This window comes from Hydra vulgaris, chromosome 11, assembly GCF_038396675.1.
Source record: "Hydra vulgaris chromosome 11, alternate assembly HydraT2T_AEP".
NCBI classification, from domain to species: domain Eukaryota; kingdom Metazoa; phylum Cnidaria; class Hydrozoa; order Anthoathecata; family Hydridae; genus Hydra; species Hydra vulgaris.
Genome location: NC_088930.1, coordinates 30,724,362 through 30,747,500, shown reverse-complemented (window position 1 = coordinate 30,747,500; position 23,139 = coordinate 30,724,362). Strand labels below are relative to the sequence as shown.

General features: G+C 29.2%; 2 protein-coding genes across 3 annotated transcripts in view; one reads left to right on the top strand and one right to left on the bottom strand.

The window, feature by feature from the left end:
* Nucleotides 1-14,182, top strand: part of LOC101234487 (coiled-coil domain-containing protein 13) — a 68,909-nt gene extending 54,727 nt beyond the window's left edge. For both annotated transcript variants that reach the window (XM_065810744.1, XM_065810745.1), the window contains 2 exons: nt 12,807-12,989; nt 13,958-14,182. In XM_065810744.1, the coding sequence (XP_065666816.1) occupies nt 12,807-12,989; nt 13,958-14,117 (343 nt within the window). In that variant the 3' untranslated portion in view covers nt 14,118-14,182. The remainder of the gene's footprint in view (nt 1-12,806; nt 12,990-13,957) is intronic.
* A 2,393-nt stretch (nt 14,183-16,575) lies between these two features.
* Nucleotides 16,576-17,555, bottom strand: LOC136086968 (tigger transposable element-derived protein 4-like). The gene is made up of 3 exons (XM_065809470.1): nt 17,477-17,555; nt 17,173-17,343; nt 16,576-16,916 (listed from the first exon to the last, which is right to left on the bottom strand). Exons 1-3 carry the CDS (start codon nt 17,553-17,555, stop codon nt 16,576-16,578), a joined length of 591 nt encoding a protein of 196 aa, XP_065665542.1.
* Nucleotides 17,556-23,139: the final 5,584 nt, after the last annotated feature.

Sequence of the window (23,139 nt, the reverse complement as noted above, 5' to 3'; positions counted from 1 at the left end):
TTATTTTAATTTTAGTTTGAGTTTATATTTGTTTATTCAGTACATTTTTTTAATGTGCTAATTGAAAACTAGGGGTGCACCGATGCCTAATTTTTGCCTATGCTGATGGGTACAGGCCGATGCATCGGCATTGGCCCTGAAATTGGATATATGATGGAAATATACACTTGAATGGAAATGCCACATTCCATTTATGTGATAATGAAAGCAACATTTTGAAAATGTTACTGTTGAAGTTTATTTTCTATTAATTTTTTTATTGTTCTCTTGAAAATTAGCGCAATCGCTTCAATTGAAAAGCTCATTTTAAAAATATTTACTTTCTTCATTCTGTTTGAATTAGAATGATTTTGTTTTTTATAAAGAATGAATGGAAGATTTTGATGTCATTACTTCTTAGTTTTTATCAAATCTTTTTATGAAATTAAATTATAAAACAATACTTATATTAAATGTTTATTTATTAAACGCTTTTAGTTTAATAATAAACTTTTTTATTATTTAATTTTAATATAAATGTAATGAAACATTTTGATTGTAAAGATAATATAAATGTAATGAAACATTTTGATTGTAAAGATAATATAAATGTAATGAAACATTTTGATTGTAAAGATAATATAAATGTAATGAAACATTTTGATTGTAAAGAATAACTGAAAGAGTTTCAAAAAAACTTTGTTTAAAGCAATTTTCTATTCCAATTCCCATTTATTCAAAGTATAGTTACAATTGAACTTTTATTTCTCTCATCTAAAAAAAGAATGAGTAACGCAAAAAAAAAAATTCTATACAACTCATTCAAAGTTTAATAACGTGAAGCTTTTTTTTCTACTCTTTTATAAAAAGAGCACACGATGAAATAAAAACTTTTCTTTCTACACATAGAATTAAACTTAGAGATGAAATTAAATTAGAAATAAAGAAACAATGAGTAAAGCAACGTATAATCTGTGACTATTTTGATATTGATGAAAATAATTGCTCAAAAGCAATTTGTAAATTTTGCAAAATGAAAATATCAAGAGGAACATCTGGCAAAAAAATGACAACATCCGATTTAAAAGGGCATATGAAAGCAAAACATAAAAGTTTTCCAGAAAATAGAAGATCTAAAATGTTTCAAAAAAATTAACACTGAAAAAAAGGCTATGTTATTGCATCCACTTCAACCAGTAAAGAGAATGATAATAGCAAAGAATCCATTAGCAATAGTGTTACAGTTAATGGACTTCAAGTGAACAAAGAGCTCAAAAAATAACTATGCTTATCGGAGAAATGATATGTGTAGAAATTCAGCCATATTTTTTAGTTACAAATCAAAGATTTAAGAAACTAATTATGCATCTTGAACCAAGGTTTACCATACTCTCTAGAAAACATGACTGAAACTTGTTCCTTTAATTTATGAAAAAATGAAAATACAAACTATGAATGATGTAGCAAAAGCAGATTTTTTGAGTTTCACCACTGACAGATGGACTGTACATCACAACGATCTAAGCTTTTATTTATTAACAGCACACTGGATAAACTCAGATTTTTATTCTATGACAGCTGTGCTACAACTTAAAAAAATAACAGGCTCTCAAACAGGTGTAAAGATATCAAAGTTTCTAAAAAACTCTTTAAATTAATAGAAAACACCAACTAACAAAGTGTACATTGTCCTCTTTGACAATGCTGCTAATATGAAATTAGCCATAAAATAAGCTGCTTTAGAAAAAAATTCTCTAAGTTGTGTAATCCCCACTCTTCAGCTTTGTATAACCAATAAGCTTTTCAAACAGCAAACAATTGTAAATGATCTTATAGCTAAGTCTAGAAAAATTATCACACACTTTCATTATTCTTCATCTTCCATGGACATGCTACATGAAATTCAACAACAGCTAAAGTTATCCCAACATTCACTTACACAAACAACTAACTGTTATGTCATAGTGTCAATCTGCCACTATTTATTTTGAATTATTTCTTATTTTATTTATCTACCTTGGTTTATCTACCATGGTTTATTTACCTTGGTTTCATTAGGGGAATTATCAAATTATTTTGCAGGAATCAACAATTTTAATTTAAAGATGGCTGCCATGAGCTGCGAAAACGAAATGGCTGAAGAAAATAATGAAATTTTACCAGCCATTGTAGATGATACCTTATTCAAAATCGTAGCCAGATCAAAAAAAAGTAATAGAATATCAGCATTATGTGTATGTAATTCAAAGCCATTATCGGGCATGCTAGCAGCAACATCAATTTTAGTTAAGAAGGTAATTTTAAAATTTAGTATTAGTTAAAATTAATTTACCTTATCTATTATGATATTAACAATATGCAATTAATTATCAACAAAAAAATATTTAATGTTGCATTAAAGGCAAGACAGTACAAATAAATTGAAATATACAATACTAACTTACAGTTAAGTAACAGTTACAGCAAAGTAAAAACTTATTTTTAAAGGATTTATGTTTACTTTATAAAACTCGCACAAGAATCGCTTTAAAGACTATAAGGCACATAAGGCAGATGTTCAAAGAAAACAAAAGCTAGACAAGGCTGGTGTAGGAAGATTGGTTGATGAAGGCCCTGCTAATAAGAAGTTCAAACAAATTACTTATCATGAAGCAGCATCGAAATTTTCACCACGACGTCCTATTATATCGCAAGAAGAAGCTGGCAACTTAATTACCGATTATAATACTATGCGTCCTTTGTCTACAGTTGAAAAACCAGTTTTTCGTTCACTGCTTCATAGGTTTAATCCTAACATAAGTATTATGTGTCATAAGACTCTTAACAAATGTTTTAATTCAAAGCTTTCTAAGATGCATGAAAAAATAAGTAGCAAACTGAAAAAAGCATCGTTTGTTTGCACTACTGCTGATATCTGGTCAGTCAATAGAAAAAGTTATCTTGACATGACTGCTCATTATATTGAAATGCCACGAGATGATTCTAGTTTGGTTTCATGAGCATCTGTATACCTCGTTTGCTGTCGATTTTATGGTAGTCACACATATGACACAATTGCTGAAATGATTTCTAAAATTCATTGTCAATATGACCTTAACATAGAAAAAATCTCAGCAACTGTCACCAACAATGCGTCAAATTTTGGAATCAACTACAAGTGTAGCAGCAACTAATGTAAGTGTGACTATCACACCTAATACTTTTGAAGAGCAAGAGGACATGGAAGAGGATGAAGTTAATGAGGATGAAATTGATGTAATTAATATTGAAGACATTCTTTCAGTTTCACCAGAACATAATGGTAATGATGATAATGATGATAATGATGATGATGATGATGATGATGATGATGATGATGATGATGATGATGATGATGATGATGATGATGATGATGATGATGATGATGATGATGATGATGATGATGATGATGATGATGATAATGATGATGATAATGATGATGATGATGATGATGATGATGATGATGAGTCCATAGCCGAGAGTATTTCTTTGCTATCTCATGAGACCTGTATCAGCCATTCACTGAATCTATTGGCAACTGATGATACTAAGAAGGCATATGATACAGACAGTACGTTTAAGCGTACCTACAGTGCAGGTCTGGCAAAATGCATTTCAATATGGAATACAACTCGACAAAGAAGTCATTAGATGCTATGTAAAATATTACAGACAAAGCAATACTCTGCCCCGTGGCAGCACGTTGGAATTCTCAGTACAATGCTATCAAGCGATTAATTGAATTTTGTGACAAACTTAATGATATATGTAATGCTTTGAATGCGTCAAAGTTTAAAAAGCAAGAATTAGAATGTCTGCAAGAATATGCCTTGGTCATGAAACCTGTTGCTACAACATTGAATACTTTGCAAGGGGATAACGTGTATTATGCCCATATGTTTCCACATTTGCATAGCTTACAGGTGAAATAGGAAGCGTTTCAAAGTTGCCTGTTAAGATATGCTAAATTATTTGCTGCAACATTGTTAGCAGGCATGAAAATTTGTTTTGAAAAAGAACTGGAATTTGAGCAGCAGTTTCACACCCATTGTTCAAGTTACAGTGGATGCCAACAAATAAATGAGCTATTTGCAGAGAAATATTTGAAAAATGCAATACTAGCTGCCTGTGAACTGTTGACAGCGACCAATTGAAAATTTTGTTGTATACAATGATGACACTTCAAATGCTGGTGCAGCTAATAGCACTCAGCAAGAATGCATGTTGTATCTGAATGATTAAGATACAAGTTTGAATGCTCTGAATAAGTGTAAGACTGTTTTGTCACTGTTTGTCAAATTCAATACCACTGTACGATCGTCAGCTCCAGTTGAACAACTATTTAGCAGTGGGACAAATACAAACACCGAGGTGAAGTTGTCTAAGTGGTATAATGTTCAAACGACTGCTAAAAAAAAGTGTGAACGACTGAATAAATGATATTTAAATATAAATGTAGTATAAATGACTAATAACTACTTTTGAACAATGAGAGTGTGTATAAATAAATTTTGAAAATGGCATATTTTTTAGTTGTAAGTTTTAAAAGTCGTAAAGTATTTTGTATTTAGCATTTAAAATACTTTAATTACTAAAATACAAAATTATTTTAAATTTAAATACTTTTGAAGTATTTATACTTGTATTTTTATTTAAAATACTTTTTTGTTCTAGTATTTGTATTTGTATTTTAAATACTTTTATAAAGTATTTTACCCAGCAATGATAGTTTCAATGGAAGTGTACCTAGCCTATGCTTCAAAAAATGCAAGTGAAATAAAAACTATAATAGCAGAGTTGAAAAAGTTTTCAAGGTTTTCTCAAGGTTTTCCAGCTATAAATATAACAAAAACTTGTATACAGTTTTAGATCCAAGATTCAAACTTAGTTATGTCATATCAGACGAGGAGAAAGACACTATAAAATCAAATATTCAAGAGAATACATGAACCTAAATAAAACTGATATTACAGATTGCCTTTTAACTACTGACAAACTTAACTCAATCAGATAACAAAACAAACACTTCATCTGAATCAACCCAAGAACCTAGCTCTCCACTCAAAAAATTAAAAATGGCAGAAAACATATAAAATTTTTATCAAGTTTCTAAAGCACCTTTTGACTCTGAATTAACAAAATCAACAAAAGTAAAGAACTGTAAAAAACTTTCAACAGAGGTACAAATTTATTTAGAGAAAAAGGAAAAAATGTAAGTTAAAATAATTTTTTAAAATAAGAACTTTGATAACTTATTGTTTTTATCTAATTTATATTAAATTATTATAGATAAAACTAAATTCTAAACTATTGTAAACTATTATATAAATTATAGTTATAAAAATAAAATAATATTACTAATATTCATTTTTTTTTTCATCATTCATTTAACAACTTTTAATAATAAAAGTTAGTACTTTACATTGTAGTTTAGTTTATATATATATAGATATATTTTTTTTTTAAACAACTTTTTTACAACTTTATATATATATATATATATATATATATATATATATATATATATATATATATATATATATATATATATTATATATATATACACACACATATATATATATATATTTTTTTTTTTTAAACAACTTTTTTACAACTTTATATATATATATATTTTTTTGAATTGGATTTGGATCACATATATATATATATATATATATATATATATATATATATATATATATATATATATATATATATATATATATATATATATATATATATATATATATATATATATATATATATATACATATATGTATATGTATATATATATATATGTGTGTGTATATATATATATATACATATGTGTGTGTATATATATATATATACATATGTGTGTGTGTATATATATATATATATATATATATATATATATATATATATATATATATATATATATATATATATATATATATTTTACAACTTCACTTCCAACAAGGTTGCAAGCAACAACTAATTAAAGTTGGAAGTTAATGGAAGAGAAAAGATAGAGCAAGATAGGATTGACAGACGACTTAAAGGATTGCAAATTATATGAATCAGGAAAACAAGATGAAAAGAAGCAAATTCTAAAGAGCTGATGTTCGAGGAAAAAAACTAGACAAATAAGCATTTTTGGAGCACTTAGGAACAGTCACAGAAAAAAGGATGAGACTTAATTGAATGACGAGTAACACGAGAATGAATTTTAGTAGATGGGACAAGAGACGCTAGCTCTTTAGAGCAGTACCCATTATAGTATTTGTAGAAAAGAGAAAGAGAAGCAACATTACTATGATGTGATAATGGTTGGAGGTTGGCTGCAAGAGCAGGTCCAACTATGTTTACAATGCATTTTTGCACCTTGTCTAAAAGAGAAAGGGCATCATTAGAAGATCCGCCCCAGATATGGCAACAGTATTCCATACAAGGCCAGATTTCAGATTTATAGAGATAGAAATAGAATCCAAAGTAAGAAAGTGTCGAGCTCAATAAAGAGATGCAAACTTAGCAGATGCTAATTTTGCAACTGATTGGATATATGGTTTACAAGAAAGATCAGAAGTTAGAGTTAATTCTAGAAGATGAAGAATAGATGACTCATTGAGTACATCACCGTTCATAAATATAGGAAGATCTAACTTATTGCGATAACGATTGGCTGAAAAAAATTGAGTTTTATCTGAATTAAAATTCACCAGCCACTGTGAGCCCCATGCTGTAGCAGAAGTAAGTTCCTTTTCAAGCTCAAATGCCCCCTCCAAGCAATCAGCGAGTGTTGGTTTTTTATCGCGACAAGAATAAATGGTAGTATCATCAGCAAACAATGCCACCTTAGATGTGAGAATATCTGGAAGATCATTAATGTAAATTAAAAAGAGTAAGGACCAAGGATAGAACCTTGAGGAACCCCTGAAGTTGCAGAATAAGAAGAAGAGTGTTGTCCATCGAGGACAACTTTTATACTACGATTGGAAAGGAAGGATTCAATAATCTTAAAGATGTTGCCAGATACACCATAAGAAGAAATCTTATGGAGAAGACCAGCATGCCAAACTTTATCAAAAGCTTTTGAAATGTCAAGAGCGATGGCCTTAACCTCTCCACCTTTATCTAATGCACAATAAAACCTATCAGTTATTACTGTTAGCAAATCAGCTGTAAAACGAGAAGATCAAAATCCATATTGATGGTCAGAAAGTAAGTTATTAGATTCAAGATGAGAAATTAAGTGTTTGTTAATTAAAGATTCAAAAACCTTGCTTATGATAGGAAGAAGACTTATGGGATGGTAGTTAGATGAATCAGAACGCTCTCCAGAGTTTTTGAAGATAGGGATAACAAATGCTTCTTTCCAGCAGGCTGGAAAACAAGACTCTGATGAGCACTTGTTGAATAATTTTGAGAGTATAGATGACAGCTCCGGAGAACACTTCTGCAAGACAATAACAGGTATGTTGTCCGGGCCACAAGCTGAAGAAGAGTCTAGGCAGGAAATCTCTTTAGATACAGTAGCTTGAGTTATACGAATGTCAAGCAATGGATCAACCTGTTTGTTGGCAATATCAGGTAGAACGCAACTAGTGGAATCAGGAGATGATATTGATGAAAAGTTTTTAGCAAACAATTCAGCTTTGTCTTTAGGTGAGGTGACAAAGTCTGAACATTACAAGAGAGGTGGAATTAAAGATTTGTCCTTATTATTAATACTATAAAAGATTCTCCAGAATCACAGAGTCACAAGAGCCTAATTTTTGAGATGAGATACGAGATTTCATGACCTGAGAATAGCGGGAATTTACTTACTTTTCTTTTAGAACTAATGAAATAAACTTTTACTTATCACTGCCTAATCTGCATCAAAAGAATGTCCATATAAGTGGTGGGAAAATTTTAAAAATACATGTATAAAGAAACACTCTAGTAGCAATAATATTTTAGACCTCTCATACCTTGCCAAAAAATATTTAGGAGCTCTGTCTTCTTCTGTGTTCAGCGAAAGATTGTTTACTACTGGGGGAAATATTTATGAATCGACACAGTCCTGACTAACTGCAGAACAGGAGAACATTTAGCTTTTGTGCATGTAAATTGGAAAATTTTTGGAGAAATGAAAACAAAAAAATAGATTCACAGTATTATATAGCATTTTATTACTTTTCATAACATTATAAAAATTTATATTTATTTTTAACATGACGTAAGTTGTTCTATTATATTTTAAATACGTTATACTTTATGTTTAAATGTGCATTTTTTGATTTTAAACTTCTTTGTAGAGTTTCGGATCCATAAGTTATATAATTAATGTACTAAATTATAAGAAAACACTAAAAAAGTAGGGAGCCCTGTTAAAAGCAGTTTAATAACTTTTAGTTTAGTGGTTGCATATATGCCTATATAATAACTTATTATCAATAACTTAGGCTTATACATTGCATTTATGTTTATGCCGTAGTTCTTTGTTTGGATATAATATAGCAACACAGAAATAGAAATTAAATTTAAAAAGTTTTCAAAACAATTGGCATTGGCTGATGGTTATCAAGGTCGATGCCGATGCATTGGCTAAATAGTCGATACATTGGTGCACCCCTACTGAAAACATGCAAGGAGTCGTGGCCAAGTTGTCAAAACAAAATGTTATATGCATGGTCATATAAAGCATGCAACTGCGTGTCTCGTGAGAAGATTTGTATTAGGTATTTGTGAAAATAGAGAACTATTTATAAAAAGACCAATTACCAATAATGATTAAAAAAATTAAAAATTACGTAATAAATAGATTGTACCACTATATATGTTATAATAAATAGATCATATTAATCACATTTTTATACAGATTCGATTCTTTTTCTCACAAAAATGTTTTATTTAACAAAAAAATCAGCATATTTAACCCTTAAAATCTATATGTCAATGTCAAATATGTCTGAGACATATTTTCTGCCGGCATAAAATATGTCACACATATTTTCTATCAACATATTTTGACATAATTTTATGTCTGAATTATTTTCTGCTGACATAAAATATGTCAGACATATTTTCTGTCGACATATTTTGACATAATTTTATATCTGAATTATTTGCTGTTTGATATTCTTGAAGAAAAAATCAATCTAACAAATTTATTGCGCATTTCAACTTAATTTAAAGAGTTAAGTGAAAATAGTTTAACAAATTTGTTGCTTTTTTGCAATCAATTATGCTTCATAAAACTTTTACTTTAAACCCTATAAGCAAACATCAGTTGTTTCATAAAGGTCTTTTTCTGCCCTTTTTATCGATGTATCATTTGATAGTATTGACTAATATTGGCATTTCATTGACTTATTTATTGATTATGACTTATTTATTGATTATGACTAATATTGACATTGATAGTATTGACTAATATTGACATTTGATAGTATTGACTAATATTGACTAGTATTGAGGCATCATTTGATAGTATTTGATAGTATTGATTAGTATTGATTAGTATTGGCGCTTTCCCTTATTAGAATGTAAAAACCATCTCAAGCTGAGTTTTTATTACTGAAACTGGTATTTATTAGTATGTCTAAACTTAAAATTATTTCTTTGATTAAAATAATAATTAAAAAAAAACTTTTTCAGTTATTTTTAATTATTAGTTGATCCTGAAAAAGATTTCATTATGAAAAATTGAGTTCAAAAGATTCTATGAAAAAAAGGGTTCACAGAATTTCAAAAAATTCGTGCCAAATTAAATTCATTTAAGCTGAAGAATTTGAAATATTTCACAAAAGTTATATTCAGCTCATTAAATTCATATTAAGAAGACTAACCGGTAATAATTTATAACTAATTACGAATAATATACTTTTAGTTATAATAGTTATGATTTATTTAACAATAAAATAATTGGCAATTGCATTATAACAGCATAATTAACTGCCATAAACTTGCATAAAATGTTTTGAGTTAAATATATATTGGAATAATTTTAAGTTTAGTCATATTAATAAAAACCATTTTCAGTAATAAAAACTCAGCTTGAGATGGTTTTTACATTCTAATAAGGGAAATCGCCAATACTAATCCATACTAATCAATACTATCAAATACTATTAAATGATGCATCAATACTAGTCGATACTCTCAAATGATACATCGCTAAAAATACTTTGTCAATACTATCAAATGATACATTGCTAAAAAGGGCAGAAAAAGACCTTTATGAAACAAAAGATATTTGCTTATAGGATTTAAAATAAAAGTTTTATGAAGCATAACACAGGTCAACAAAAACAAAATTTTTTTCTGGTGCCAAGAAAACAATTTGTTTTTTATGTAGGGTTTCTTATTTTGATTTCAAATATGCAACTCGTTTTTTACCATCACGTCAAGTTGTAAAGATATTTGGGTTCAAATCTTTAGAATTTGGGGTAAAGTCCTTAATATTGTCGAAAAAAAAGTTATTCAAAAGTATGTCAACCTGAGTCTCAAAAGAAGCGTATTTTCATAGAGATTTTAAAGATGTTATTCGTTTGTAATAAAAATAAGTATTTTTTGTATTATTGCTGAAAAAACATTTTGTTGACATTTTTTTGAGAGTCTTTAGCATTTTTTTAAAAAAATTTTTTGCCAAAAAATTTTAAGGAAAAATTTTTATGTTTTCTAAAATCTCAATACTATCTTCTAAAATACGCTTTTTTTGAGACCCAAGTTGACATACTTTTGAACAACTTTTTTTTTTGACAATATTAGGGACTTTACCCCAAATATTAAAGATCTGAACCCAAATATCTTTACAGCTTGACGTGATGGTAAAAAATGAGTTGCATATTTGAAATCAAAATGTGAAATGCAATCCAAAAAACAAATTGTTTGTTCGGCACCAAAAAAAAAAATTTTTTTGTTGACCTTCATTTATAATTGATTGCAAAAAAGCAACAAATTTGTTAAACTATTTTTACTTAACTCTGTAAATTAAGTTGAAATGCGCAATAAATTTGTTATATTGATTTTTTCTTCAAGAATATCAAACAGCAAATAATTCAGATATAAAATGTCAAAATATGTCCATAGAAAATATATCTTACATATTTTATGTCAGCAGAAAATCATTCAGACATAAAATTATGTCAAAATATGTCAACAGAAAATATGTCTGACATACTTTATGTCAGCAGAAAATCATTCAGACATAAAATTATGTCAAAATATGTCGACAGAAAATATGTCTGACATATTTTATGTCAGCAGAAAATAATTCAGACATAAAATTATGTCAAAATATGTCAATAAAAAATACGTGGGACATATTTTATGTCGGCAGAAAATATGTCTGAAAATATGTCGACAGGTCTGCCAGACATATTATGTCGCAACAACTCTGGTAAATTATGATGAATAAAAACAATTTTTTCAACAATTTTTGTTAATTTGCAGTTGGACTTTTCTGTTTGACATTTTTATTTGTGTGGATATTTTCTGTAGCAACTTCCTCAAAATAATATCAGAAACTATTGTGTATCTCGATGATTTTATTATTTTGTGGATATGTTTCTGAATTGTTTCTGTTGCTACTAGACCTAAATCCCAAGAAATTAGTTTTTAAATGGGGGTCAAGAAAAATGGCAGCAAGATATTTTTCATTTAAATTGAACCTTGCTTCAGGTTGAGATCGTAGTGTAAATCTTATCTTTAATAATTTTGATGTTTTATGTTTTGTCTCTTCATTTCCTAGGTGGTTTCCTTTGCTGGTTTATTAGAATTGTTAGAAATGCGAGTACTCTCATTTTTACTTACAGAAGCTCTAGTTAAAGTAGCTAAAGTAAAATGTTTAAACCTTTCTCTGAAGCTAAAGTAAAATGTTTAAACCTAAAGAAGCTAAAGTAAAATGTTTAAACCTTTCTCTGCCGTCACTATGCTTCTTTTTATAGAATAAGTTAATAAATTAATAAAATAAAAACAAAAAAGTAGTAAAGGTATGTATTTAAAATAGACCTTAAATGAGTTATAGTTAATGAACTATAACTAAGTGTCATTAAATATTCAGCCGCCGAATACTTGACGCTTTAGCCAAAAGCCTGGCTGAATATTCGATAGCCCAGCTGTCTTTCAGTATTCAGCAAAATCACTCTTCGTGGTATCTTTAATTATGATGATTTAATACTATTTAATTTTTTCTCTTCCTTTTGAAATATTTATGTTTAAATTTAATGTCATTAAATTAAAAAGATGATGTCTGACGTAAATCAGACACAACGTTCAAATTATTTCGTTAAAATTGCTTTTTCTATATCTTTATTTAAAGTTTTTTTTCTATATCTTTATTTAAAGTTTTTTTTCTATATCTTTATTTAAAGTTTTTTTTTTATATCTTTATTTAAAGTTTTTTTTCTATATCTTTATTTAAAGTTTTTTTTTTATGCAATTCGAATTAGTTGCTTATTTGTGTAGTTTGTGACACCTTTTAGGGGTGGAGGCACCTTTATTTAGTGTTTGAGATTTAAATCAATTACTTGATGCAAACTCCTAACTTTTATGTTTATAAATATATTAAATTAGGATACAAAAGATTGCGGCAGTTAGAACCTGGAAACAAAAAACCCGTCAAATTTTTCCTCATCAAATCTAAATTTTTTATTTATCAATAAATTTTAAATTTCATACACTAATCTTTTAGCATTCAAAAAGTATAGCCATATAAAAATTGTAATCCTCTCAAATTGTGGGACATTTATAGAAATGCTTGGAGTTTTCAAACACCAAAAAACAGTGCATTCATCCCCCTGTCTTAGTATGCTATATAAGCTATGTAATTTGAATAATTTTAGAAATGAAGAATTAACGCAAGAAATTATTCAGAAAGATGCAACAATATCAGAAGGAAGAAACAACAATGTAAAACTTGAAAAACAAATTGGAAAGCTGCAAGTCAAAAGTACTAACATTGGTTCAAGAATATCCAATCAAAAAGACAAAAATTTGTCTCAGGAACTTTTGGCTTTAAACACAAAGTAATTAGTTTAATTTCAAAGCTGTTTGTTATTATTATTATAACATCATTACTTATATAATACTATTATTTATTTTTATTTTTGTATGTGTGTTTTTATGTGCATATTCATTTTTACATAAGAAAAATTAAATTAAAAACAAGTTGCACACTTAACTTGCATAACCAGATTTTTTTTGTTTCTTGTAAAAACAGCTTTTAAATGGTTTTATTTCAACACACCCTGGATGAAACTGAACCTCTTTGTATTTTGCCTTTTACATATATATGTTAGTTCTAAAAATTATAAAAATTTAAAATTCTCGAATTTCAAGATATCTTTAAAATTCTCGAATTTTGAGAAATCTTTAATATCCACGGAATTAAAAAAACTATAAATACAGAAAATAAAATTCTCTAATCTTGAGCGTTGAGTGTAAAAAATTATAACACCTTTATTTCTATATTAGTTTATACTATCAGAATTTTTCTCTAATTTATTGTTAAAGTTCTGAATCTCAATAATAGCTCATTTTTAGCCTTAAAGGCTGAAAAATAAGCTATTACCTATTAATTTGTTTTTTTACAAGTTATGCTTTTTTTTTATTTACACATTTAAACAATTACTTCAATATATGAAATGTTAAAAATTTAATAAATTTAATAAATAACTTGTAATTTAACTCTACAATGCTTCCAAAATCACAAAATGAAAACCGTGCACATATTTGTGCTGTTTACTTTTGCACAAGAGGGATGTTACACATACACAAGATGTTATGCTCATTTGGTGTCTTTGATGGAAACTTTAGATTATGAAGTAAAAGGTTATTTACTTCTCAATCCTATGTTTTCGTCATGGCCTCGTGTTGAGATTCTTCAATCAATGTATTTTAATAAATTTTTGATAAAGGAACTTAGGATTCAGAAAATTGTGTCTTTTGTCAAATTAAATTTTTTGGATTTTTGATAATTTATTTTATTTTTAAGGCTGGCTATTCAATTGGAAAATAACGAGTCTCTTAAAATTGCACTTGATAATGTAATGAAAACAAAAACAGATGATATGCGCATTTTTCAAGAAACGATTGAACAAACAAAATCTATTTTTCTGCATGGACTAAGAGAATATAAAAAAGCAATCACTTAATTTTTTATTTGTTGTTAATCGATAAATTGTATTAAAATTATATCTATTTTTATATTTATGAACTACGACATGCATTTTTTGTAGCCGTGTTTGCAGTTGGATGGATACATTTTTTGCAGTCATGTTTGCAGTTGGATATATACACATATATGTATATAAATATATATATATACATATTTTTGTGTACGTGTGTGTGTATGTATATATATATATATATATATATATATATATATATATATATATATATATATATATAATATATATATATATATATATATATATATATATATATATACATACACACACATATATACATATATGTATATAAATATATATATACATTTTTTTTTTGTGTGTGTGTGTGTATGTATGTAGGTATAAATATTAGGGTGGAGCGATTTTCATAGCAAAAAAAAGAGTTTAAAAACCAATATTACTGAGACACGAATCAATGTCTATTAATTATAAGATAAAAGTAAAAAAATATTTTTTGATTTTGATGAGATCTTGAGGGTCCTCTTTGGAATTTAAATTCTTGACAGGTCCTAATATTTTTGAATTTTTTTTTTTCTAAACCATATCAACCTTGGACTCGAAAAAAGCAGAAAAAAATGCTTGTTTCATAAATAATCCAACATCCAACCAAGACGTTGTGTTCCACAGAGCATTATTGTATCATCACAAGGTTAATGTAACACGGTAAGCCTTGAGAGGCGTGATTATTTATTTTTATTATTTTTATGACTTCAAGTGCAAAAATGGCCCCCGACAGTCTTGGATTGGAACTAAGAAAGAAAATTATTGGCAATTACGTAAGTGGAATGTCACAAAAAAGTATTTGTGATAAATATCGCGTGAAAAAATGGACCGTATCAAGACTATGTTCCAAATATCGTTCTACGGGGAAGTTGGCAGCAGATAACAATGGTGGAAGACCGCGTTCCACCACTTCTAGAGAGGATTCTATGATCGTCAGATCCGTCAAGAAGGATCCCTGGATATTATCAGTCGAGATAAAAAAGCAATTAGAGCTGCCTGTGTCGGACCCAAAAATCATACAACGTGCTGTTGAAGCCGGATTGTTTTCTCGACGCCCTGCAAAGAAACCGCTGATTTTACTAAAAAACCAGAAGAAAAGACTCCTGTTTGCTACATCTCATATTGACTGGAATGTGCAGAAATGGCGAACTGTCCTGTTCAGTGATGAATCAAAGTTCAACATCATTGGGAGCGATGGCATTTGCCGTGTACGTCGACCGGCCGGAAAACGCCTCGATTTACGCTACTGCCATAAGACCGTGAAGCATGGTGGAGGCAATTTAATGGTCTGGGGGTGTTTTTCTGACGATGGAATAATGGACCGTTTCATGTATAAAAATATCCTGAAAGATGTTATGTTACCTCATGCTGAATGGAATATGCCAATAAAATGGGTTTTTCAGCAAGACAACGATCCGAAACACACTGCAAAAGTAGTCAAGCAGTGGTTTCAAGACAACCACCTATCGGTGATGGATTGGCCGCCTTAATCTCCGGATCTCAACCCTATCGAGAACCTGTGGGAGATCGTCAACCGCAGAACTAATCGTGAAAGTGTTCGTAATAAGGATCAACTGTTTGAAGAAAATCCAAAAGGCCTGGGCAGCGATTCCACAAAGTTTTATTGATCACCTGATCGAATCTATGCCTCGAAGATGCAAGGATGTGATCGACAACGAAGAATTCGCGACGAAATATTGATAGTGAAATACAGCTTGGTCAACATTTTGTCGAGTTGCATTTGTTTTGTCAAGAAGGAAATCAATTTTATTTAATTCTTTTGAATAATTTTTTAATTTTCGTGTACAAATAATGAACTTTGTGATAAATAAAACTTGAAGAACTTTGTCTCTAAACAGTTACAAAGTTATTTCTTTAAATTGAAAAAATGCAGCACTTTAATATAAAGGAATTAAATTAGCATTATTTGTTTGCATTCGTTTTGTCCGATACTTTCTCTCTCTCTCTCTCTCTCTCTCTCTCTCTCTCTCTCTCTCTCTCTCTCTCTCTCTCTCTCTCTCTCTCTCTCTCTCTCTCTCTCTCTCTCTCTCTCTATATATATATATATATATATATATATATATATATATATATATATATATATATATATATATATATACATATATATATATATATATATATATATATATATATATATATATATATATATATATATATATATATATATATATATATATATATATATATATATATATATATATATATATGTATATATATATACAGTACAATCTCTCTAATTCGAATTTAACGGGGGAAAAATTTTTGAATTAGGGAGATTTTCGAATTATAGAAAGTTGACTTTTTTTCAAATATTCTGGTCAAAGTAACGAATAGAAATGAAACAAACAAACAGTGATTCTTAGGCCTAAATGCAAAATATATTATGTGATTTAAACTTTTACATTTTCAAAAAAAAGTCAGTAACTGTAGATTGTCTTTTTGAGGCTTTTAAATCCATTTTAATGACACAATTTATGTCTTTAAGAGCCTTCATCAAATCATCTCCAAAGTTAGAATAAAGATTGTAATTCTCGAGTACAGTGACAGCATGCATCGCTTCGTTCAGACTTGGTTTTGTAGCATTGTCAGAAACACCAACGCACTCATCATCGGATTCCTCTTCAGTTTCAATAGCATTATGCTCAGAAACTTCTGCAATGATGTCCTCATCTGATGATTTGTTGGCAATGCAAATATCGAAATCTATGTCTACTAACTCTTTGGCCGTGAGGTTAAAATCTGCATCGAATTTTTTTTTAACAATTCGAGATCATCTCTTAAGTTTTCCATTACAGTCTCGTCTACATCTAAGCCACAGAAAAGGTCGTTATCATCATTTGCATGCTTTTCCACTGCTTCTAATAATATTCCTGATTTTTTGAAACAATTTATGAAGGTTCGATCTGGAATAGAATTCCTGCTTTTGTTAGCATAAACATAGCAGTTAAGATAGAAAACTTAAGCATCTTGTTCTCTTTTTCCAAATATCGCCCACTTGCAGTGAAGGCAGCAATTTGCTTTTTCACTGCAAGTGCGCGATATTTGGCTTTAAGAGATCGGATAACTCCTTGATCCATAAGTTGGGTGATCGAAGTTGTATTTGGTGGAAGAAAGATAAGCTCCACCCAATCAAGTTTCTGCACGTTAGAATGGGCAGAGCAATTATCTACAATTAAAAGAAATTTTCCATTTCTGAAAACTAAACTTTAGGTCAATTACTTTAACCCACTCCTCAAATAATTCTGCCGACATCCAACTTTTTGGTTGGGTCCGATAGCGACAAGGAATATTTTTCACACCTTTAAAACATCTAGGAGACTTCGATTTTCCAAATACAAACATTGAAAGTTTTTCTCCTTTAACATTACCTGCGTCCATCCCAGTCAGGCGAACTTTACTAAGCTTGCAGTGTGATTTCGAGCCATGGAGCGATCATCTGATCGTTAACAGACTTTGCCTCTCCAGAAATGGTTTTGAAAGATATACCATATCTACAAAAAAAAATTATAATTACTTTGACGTAACTTGTACGATACGCAGGTTTGAATTTAGCTTCGAGGTCTTTGCAAGTTTCCAGAGTGTCTAATTCTGGAAAATATTTACTTTAATTTTTTAAAGCAGTTAGAGAAAAAGTTCTAGAATAATCATATACTGTAAAGTCATTAATTATAAAAATTGGAGAGAATAAAATAAGAAATTAATTTACTTTTTCTTAAATTTGTCTAGCCATCCATCCGAAGTTTGAAAATTTTCGAAGCTTAACTCTTTCGCAAAATATAAAGCTTTATCTTTTACCAGCAAACCACTGATTGGAACCTTATCAGCTCTCATTCGATTGAACCATTTAAGTACAGCTCTGTTGACTTGATAATACGTATCAACTTTCACCCGTTTAGCCAAATTTCGTTGACGAAAAGCGTCAAAGATTTTATCTTTATTCTTTTTCCAGGCTAAAAGAGTGTTTGGTGCAATATCAAAGATTTTCGAAACCTCTTTATTTGTTTTTCCTTTCTCCAATTCCAGTAGAGCTTCGTATTTCAGCTTTAAATTGTATTCTTTAAGCAGTCTTTTTGATGCCATGATTTTTTTTAAACAGAAGGAAATAATTTACGCTAATTGTTTAACAAAAAATCAAAACATTCGAAATTTGAAAAAAGAGTTCGATGCTTAACGAGCTTTTTATACGACAAAAATTTATAAAAGTTCCATTTACAGAGAGAATCTTACTGACAGGTCTGAAAAATCCATTCGAATTGTAGAGGTTTTCGAATTATAGAGATTCGAAATGAAGAAAGTTAAACAAAAAAGTTTCTTAAGCGCATTTCGCGGAGACTGTACTTGTAGTCGAATTATAGAGGTTATCGAATTAGAGAGATTGTAATATATATATATATATATATATATATATATATGTATATGTATATATATATATATATATATATATATATATATATATATATATATATATATATATATATATATATATATATATATATATATATATATGTATATATATATATATATATATATACATATATTATATATATATATATATATATATATATATATATATATATATATATGTATGTATATGTATATATATATATATATATATATATATATATATATATATGTATATGTATATATATATATATATATATATATATATATATATATATATATATATATATATATATATATATATATATATATATATATATATATATATATGTATATATATATATATATATGTGTGTGTATGTATGTATATAGGGTAGGTTAGGGTATTATGAGTACCTTAAGCGAAAATTGGAGTATTTTCAAAAATTATAAAGCTGGATCCAAACTTTTTGCTAGTAAACAATTTTTAGGGATCACTAATCATGATCCAATTAGATATTTGGGCACCCAAATTCGTTATTTTTTCTATTTTATCAACTCAAACCTTTAAACAATAAAATTACAAATTTTTTTTTAATTAAATTACAAAAACCAGTGCCGCCGAGAGGAGGGGGGGGGCGAAAGGGAAAGATTGTCCTGGGCGGCAGATATCCAAGGTGCGCCAAATGAAAAGAAGGTACCTGAAAAAAAAAAAGGTCCTTCATCTATAATATAAGGAAATTTTGATAAATAAGGGCGCCAATATATAATAATCAATCAATAAATCATGTTACTCAAAAATAATATCTTTAAACAAAGTTAAAACTAAATGTTTCGATGCATTGTTTTTCAAACAAAAATGAAACGGATTTCTATCTAATATATTTTTCTTTATGAAAAATTAAATTTTATTATTTTGGCATAAAAATTTCGCGCTAGATATATTCATACTTGATGACAATATTTTAACAACGCAAAAAAATTAATAACGCTTTAATTAGTTGACGAATAAGAGGAACATTCACAGAAAAAGGATGAGACTTCATTGAATGACGAGTAACATGAGAGAGGTTGGCTGCAAGAGCAGGTCAAACTATGTTTACAATTTTGCAATGAGTTTGGTATACGGTTTCCAAGAAAAATCGGAAGTAAGATTTAATCCTAGAAGATGAAGGGAAGAGTTAATCCTAGAAGATGAAGATGACCCATCGAATACATCACCATTCATAAATAAAGGAAGATCTAAATTATTGCGATAACGACTGGCTGAAAAAAATTAGGTTTTATCTGAATTAAAGTTCACCAGTTTTTGTGAACTCCATGCTGTAGAAGAAATGAGATCCTTTTCAATTTTAAATGCCCTCTCCAAGCAATCAGAGAGTGTTGGCTTCTTAACATGACAAAAATAAATAGTATTATCATCAGCGAACAATGCCACCTTAGTTGTGAGAATATCTAAAATATCGTTAGTGTAAATTAAAAAGAATATAGGGCCAAGGGTTGAATATTAAGGAACTCCTGAAGTTACAGGATATGAAGAAGAGTGTTGTCCACTGAGGACAACTTTTATACTATGATTTGAAAGGAAGGATTCAAACGTCTTAAAAATGTTACCAGATACACCATAAAGAGAAAGCTTATGGAGAAGACCAGCATGCCAAACTTTACCAAAAGCTTTAGAAATGTCAAGAGCAATGGCCTTAACCTCTCAACCTTTATCTAATGCACGATAAAACCTATTGGTTATTACTGTTGGCAAATCAGCAAAGTTATTAGATTCAAGATGAGAGATTAAGTGTTTGTTAATTAAAGATTCAAAAACATTGCTTATGATAGGAAGAAGACTAATGGAACGTTGGTTAGACGAATCAGATCGCTTTCCAAAATTTTTGAAAATAGAGATAACAGATGCCGCTTACCAGTAGGCTGGAAAACAAGATTCTGATAACCACTTGTTAAATGGTTTTGAAAGTATAGGCGACAGCTCTGGAGAACACTTCTGCAAGACTATAACAGGTATGTTGTCCGGACCACAAGCTGTAGAAGATTCTAAGTAGGAAATCGCTTCAGATACAAAAGCTGGAATGATACAAATGTCAAGCAGTGGATCAACCTGTTTGATGGTTATATCAGGTAGAACGCAACTAGTGGAATCAAGAAACAATATTGATGAAAATTTTTTTGTAAACAGTTCAGCTTTGTCTTTTGGTGAGGTGACAAAGTTTGAACCATATAAGAGATGTGGAATAATAGTTTTTTCCTTATTATTGATACTGTTAAAGATCCTCCAGAAGTCACGAGAGCTTAATTTTTGTGATGAAATACGAGATTTCGTGACCTGAGAATAGCGGGCTTTGGCGTTAGACAAAACCTTTTTACAATAATCTCTAGCTGTAATAAACAGGCGTCTGTTTTCTGGAGAATTATTTTGCTGATAGATATGGAAGTAACGTTTCAATTGAAAATTGCAGCAGCAAAATGTTAGGAAAACCATGGAGAAGAATGAGGCTCGACTTGGAGTTGTCGAGAGGGAATAAAAGATTCCATGACAGTCTGAATCCAAGAAGTTATGTAAGAAGCACATTTGTTATCAGGAAGACGAAAGATTTCTACCCGTGAGCCATCACGGAGAAATTCACGGAAAGAGTCCTAGTTAGCATTAAGGTAGTTGGAAGAGGTACAATAATAGGGGGATTCAGATGATGAAGAAGAATGAGATATTAGTTTTAAAGAGATCAAACCGTGATCAGAAGTACCTAAGGGTTAATGTGGAGAAACTGAGCAATGACTAGGATCAAAAACAAGACATAAGTCGAGGAAAGAAGATGAATGATTCCGGTTGTCTGGAAAACGAGTTGGAAAGTTGACTATTTGAGTTAGGGGTTGAGAAAGACAAAAGTTGTGGGTTTTAACGCCTGCAGAGTCATTCACACAAGAGTCAAGCCATTCATTGTGATGTGATTAAAGTCACCAACAACAACAATATTGGCTGATGGATAAAGAGAGAGAGTTTGGTCAATTTGATCAGAAAAACTTTCAGAAAGAGTACAGTCTTAAGATGAAGGAGAGCGAATACATCTGCACCAGCCTAACAGATGAAGAAAGGGTGCGAGACTGGTCAACAGATAGAATTTGTTTACCCCTTAAGTCTTTGCCTAGGAGGCCTTCTACACAACTGTCAGAACGCATAAACCATCAAAATATTTATCAATATCCAATACCAATTTCTTCAACCTTGTCAACATCATCATTACAAATAAGTCTATCAGATATATTTGCATTAAATTCAACAAGTGTTATCACTTTGGATATTGATGCTGCTTCACTTCATATTATTAAACAAAAAATATTGCAAACATTTGACAGTAAACAACCAAACACTTGACTGTAAAGAGTTTAACGAATATATCAAGAAGCAATGTCAAATAAAGCAACTTCAGATAAGTACTCAGGATCTTGAAGATAAAACACGTATCATAACAGAAGCACTTGAAACTCACATATTATCTAACCCTGAAAATGAAGAATATATAAAGTTAGTATTTGACGCATAATTCACTTTGAAGAGAAAAAAAAAAGTATAGGTAAGCATTTTAAATTTTATTGTTCACTAAAAGATAAATCATAAATAATACATTTTGTTCGGATCCTAATAGATATGTTATTTCTAATATTTTATGTTTTGGTATTTTGTATTTATATGAGAATTAATCGCCATATTTATATTCATAGATCTCAGAATTAAAAATTATGAAAGAAACTGACCATGTAAAGATGTCATTTGGTCCACTAGTAAATAAACTCGACGAGGTACTTAATTTGTTAGGAGTGCAAAGACAAGCATACCATGGGAAAATTTTTGTTGGTAACCATGTTAACAAAATGTTAAAGCTAAACTAAATCATATTGAAGATTTTATGAAATACCGTTATAATTGGCCAAATGATTCAATTACACCTAAGCTTCATATGCTTGAATATCATGCATCATCTTTCATTATGAAATGGGAGTAAGACTTGGTACTTATGGAGAACAGAGTGCAGAGAGTATTCATGCTGAGTTCAACAGCATGAAGAGTACCTACTGGCACGTAAAAAGAACACGTAAACTCAAAAGCATAATGGATGAGCACTTCATAAAAAACCACTCAACTGTAAAAAAATATCAACAAAAAGCTCTGCTTAAGAAGAGAAAAATTGCAAATACTTAAAATAATTTTATGATTTGCAAAAGGGTTTTCAGAAAATAAATGGCAGTGTTATTGCGTAAATATTATTTATATCAGTATTTTTAAACCTTCAAATAAAAAGAAAGCTTATCAATTTTTAAAAGCATTAAATTATAACAAAAAAAAAGTAACCCAGTTAAAATTTTATTTTTAAATGATTCACACACTACTATATTTTCAAAAAAAATTAAAGGTAATGACTAAAACATTTACAACTTTAAAATATAGACCATAATGTAAGCACAGATTAAACTTTCCCAGAAAAAAAAAAAGTTTTCCTTTAGTTCCAGATCTTTTCTCCTCCTAAAATTATTTAAATGATAGCTTTGGTAAAACCAACCATACCTAAAATAT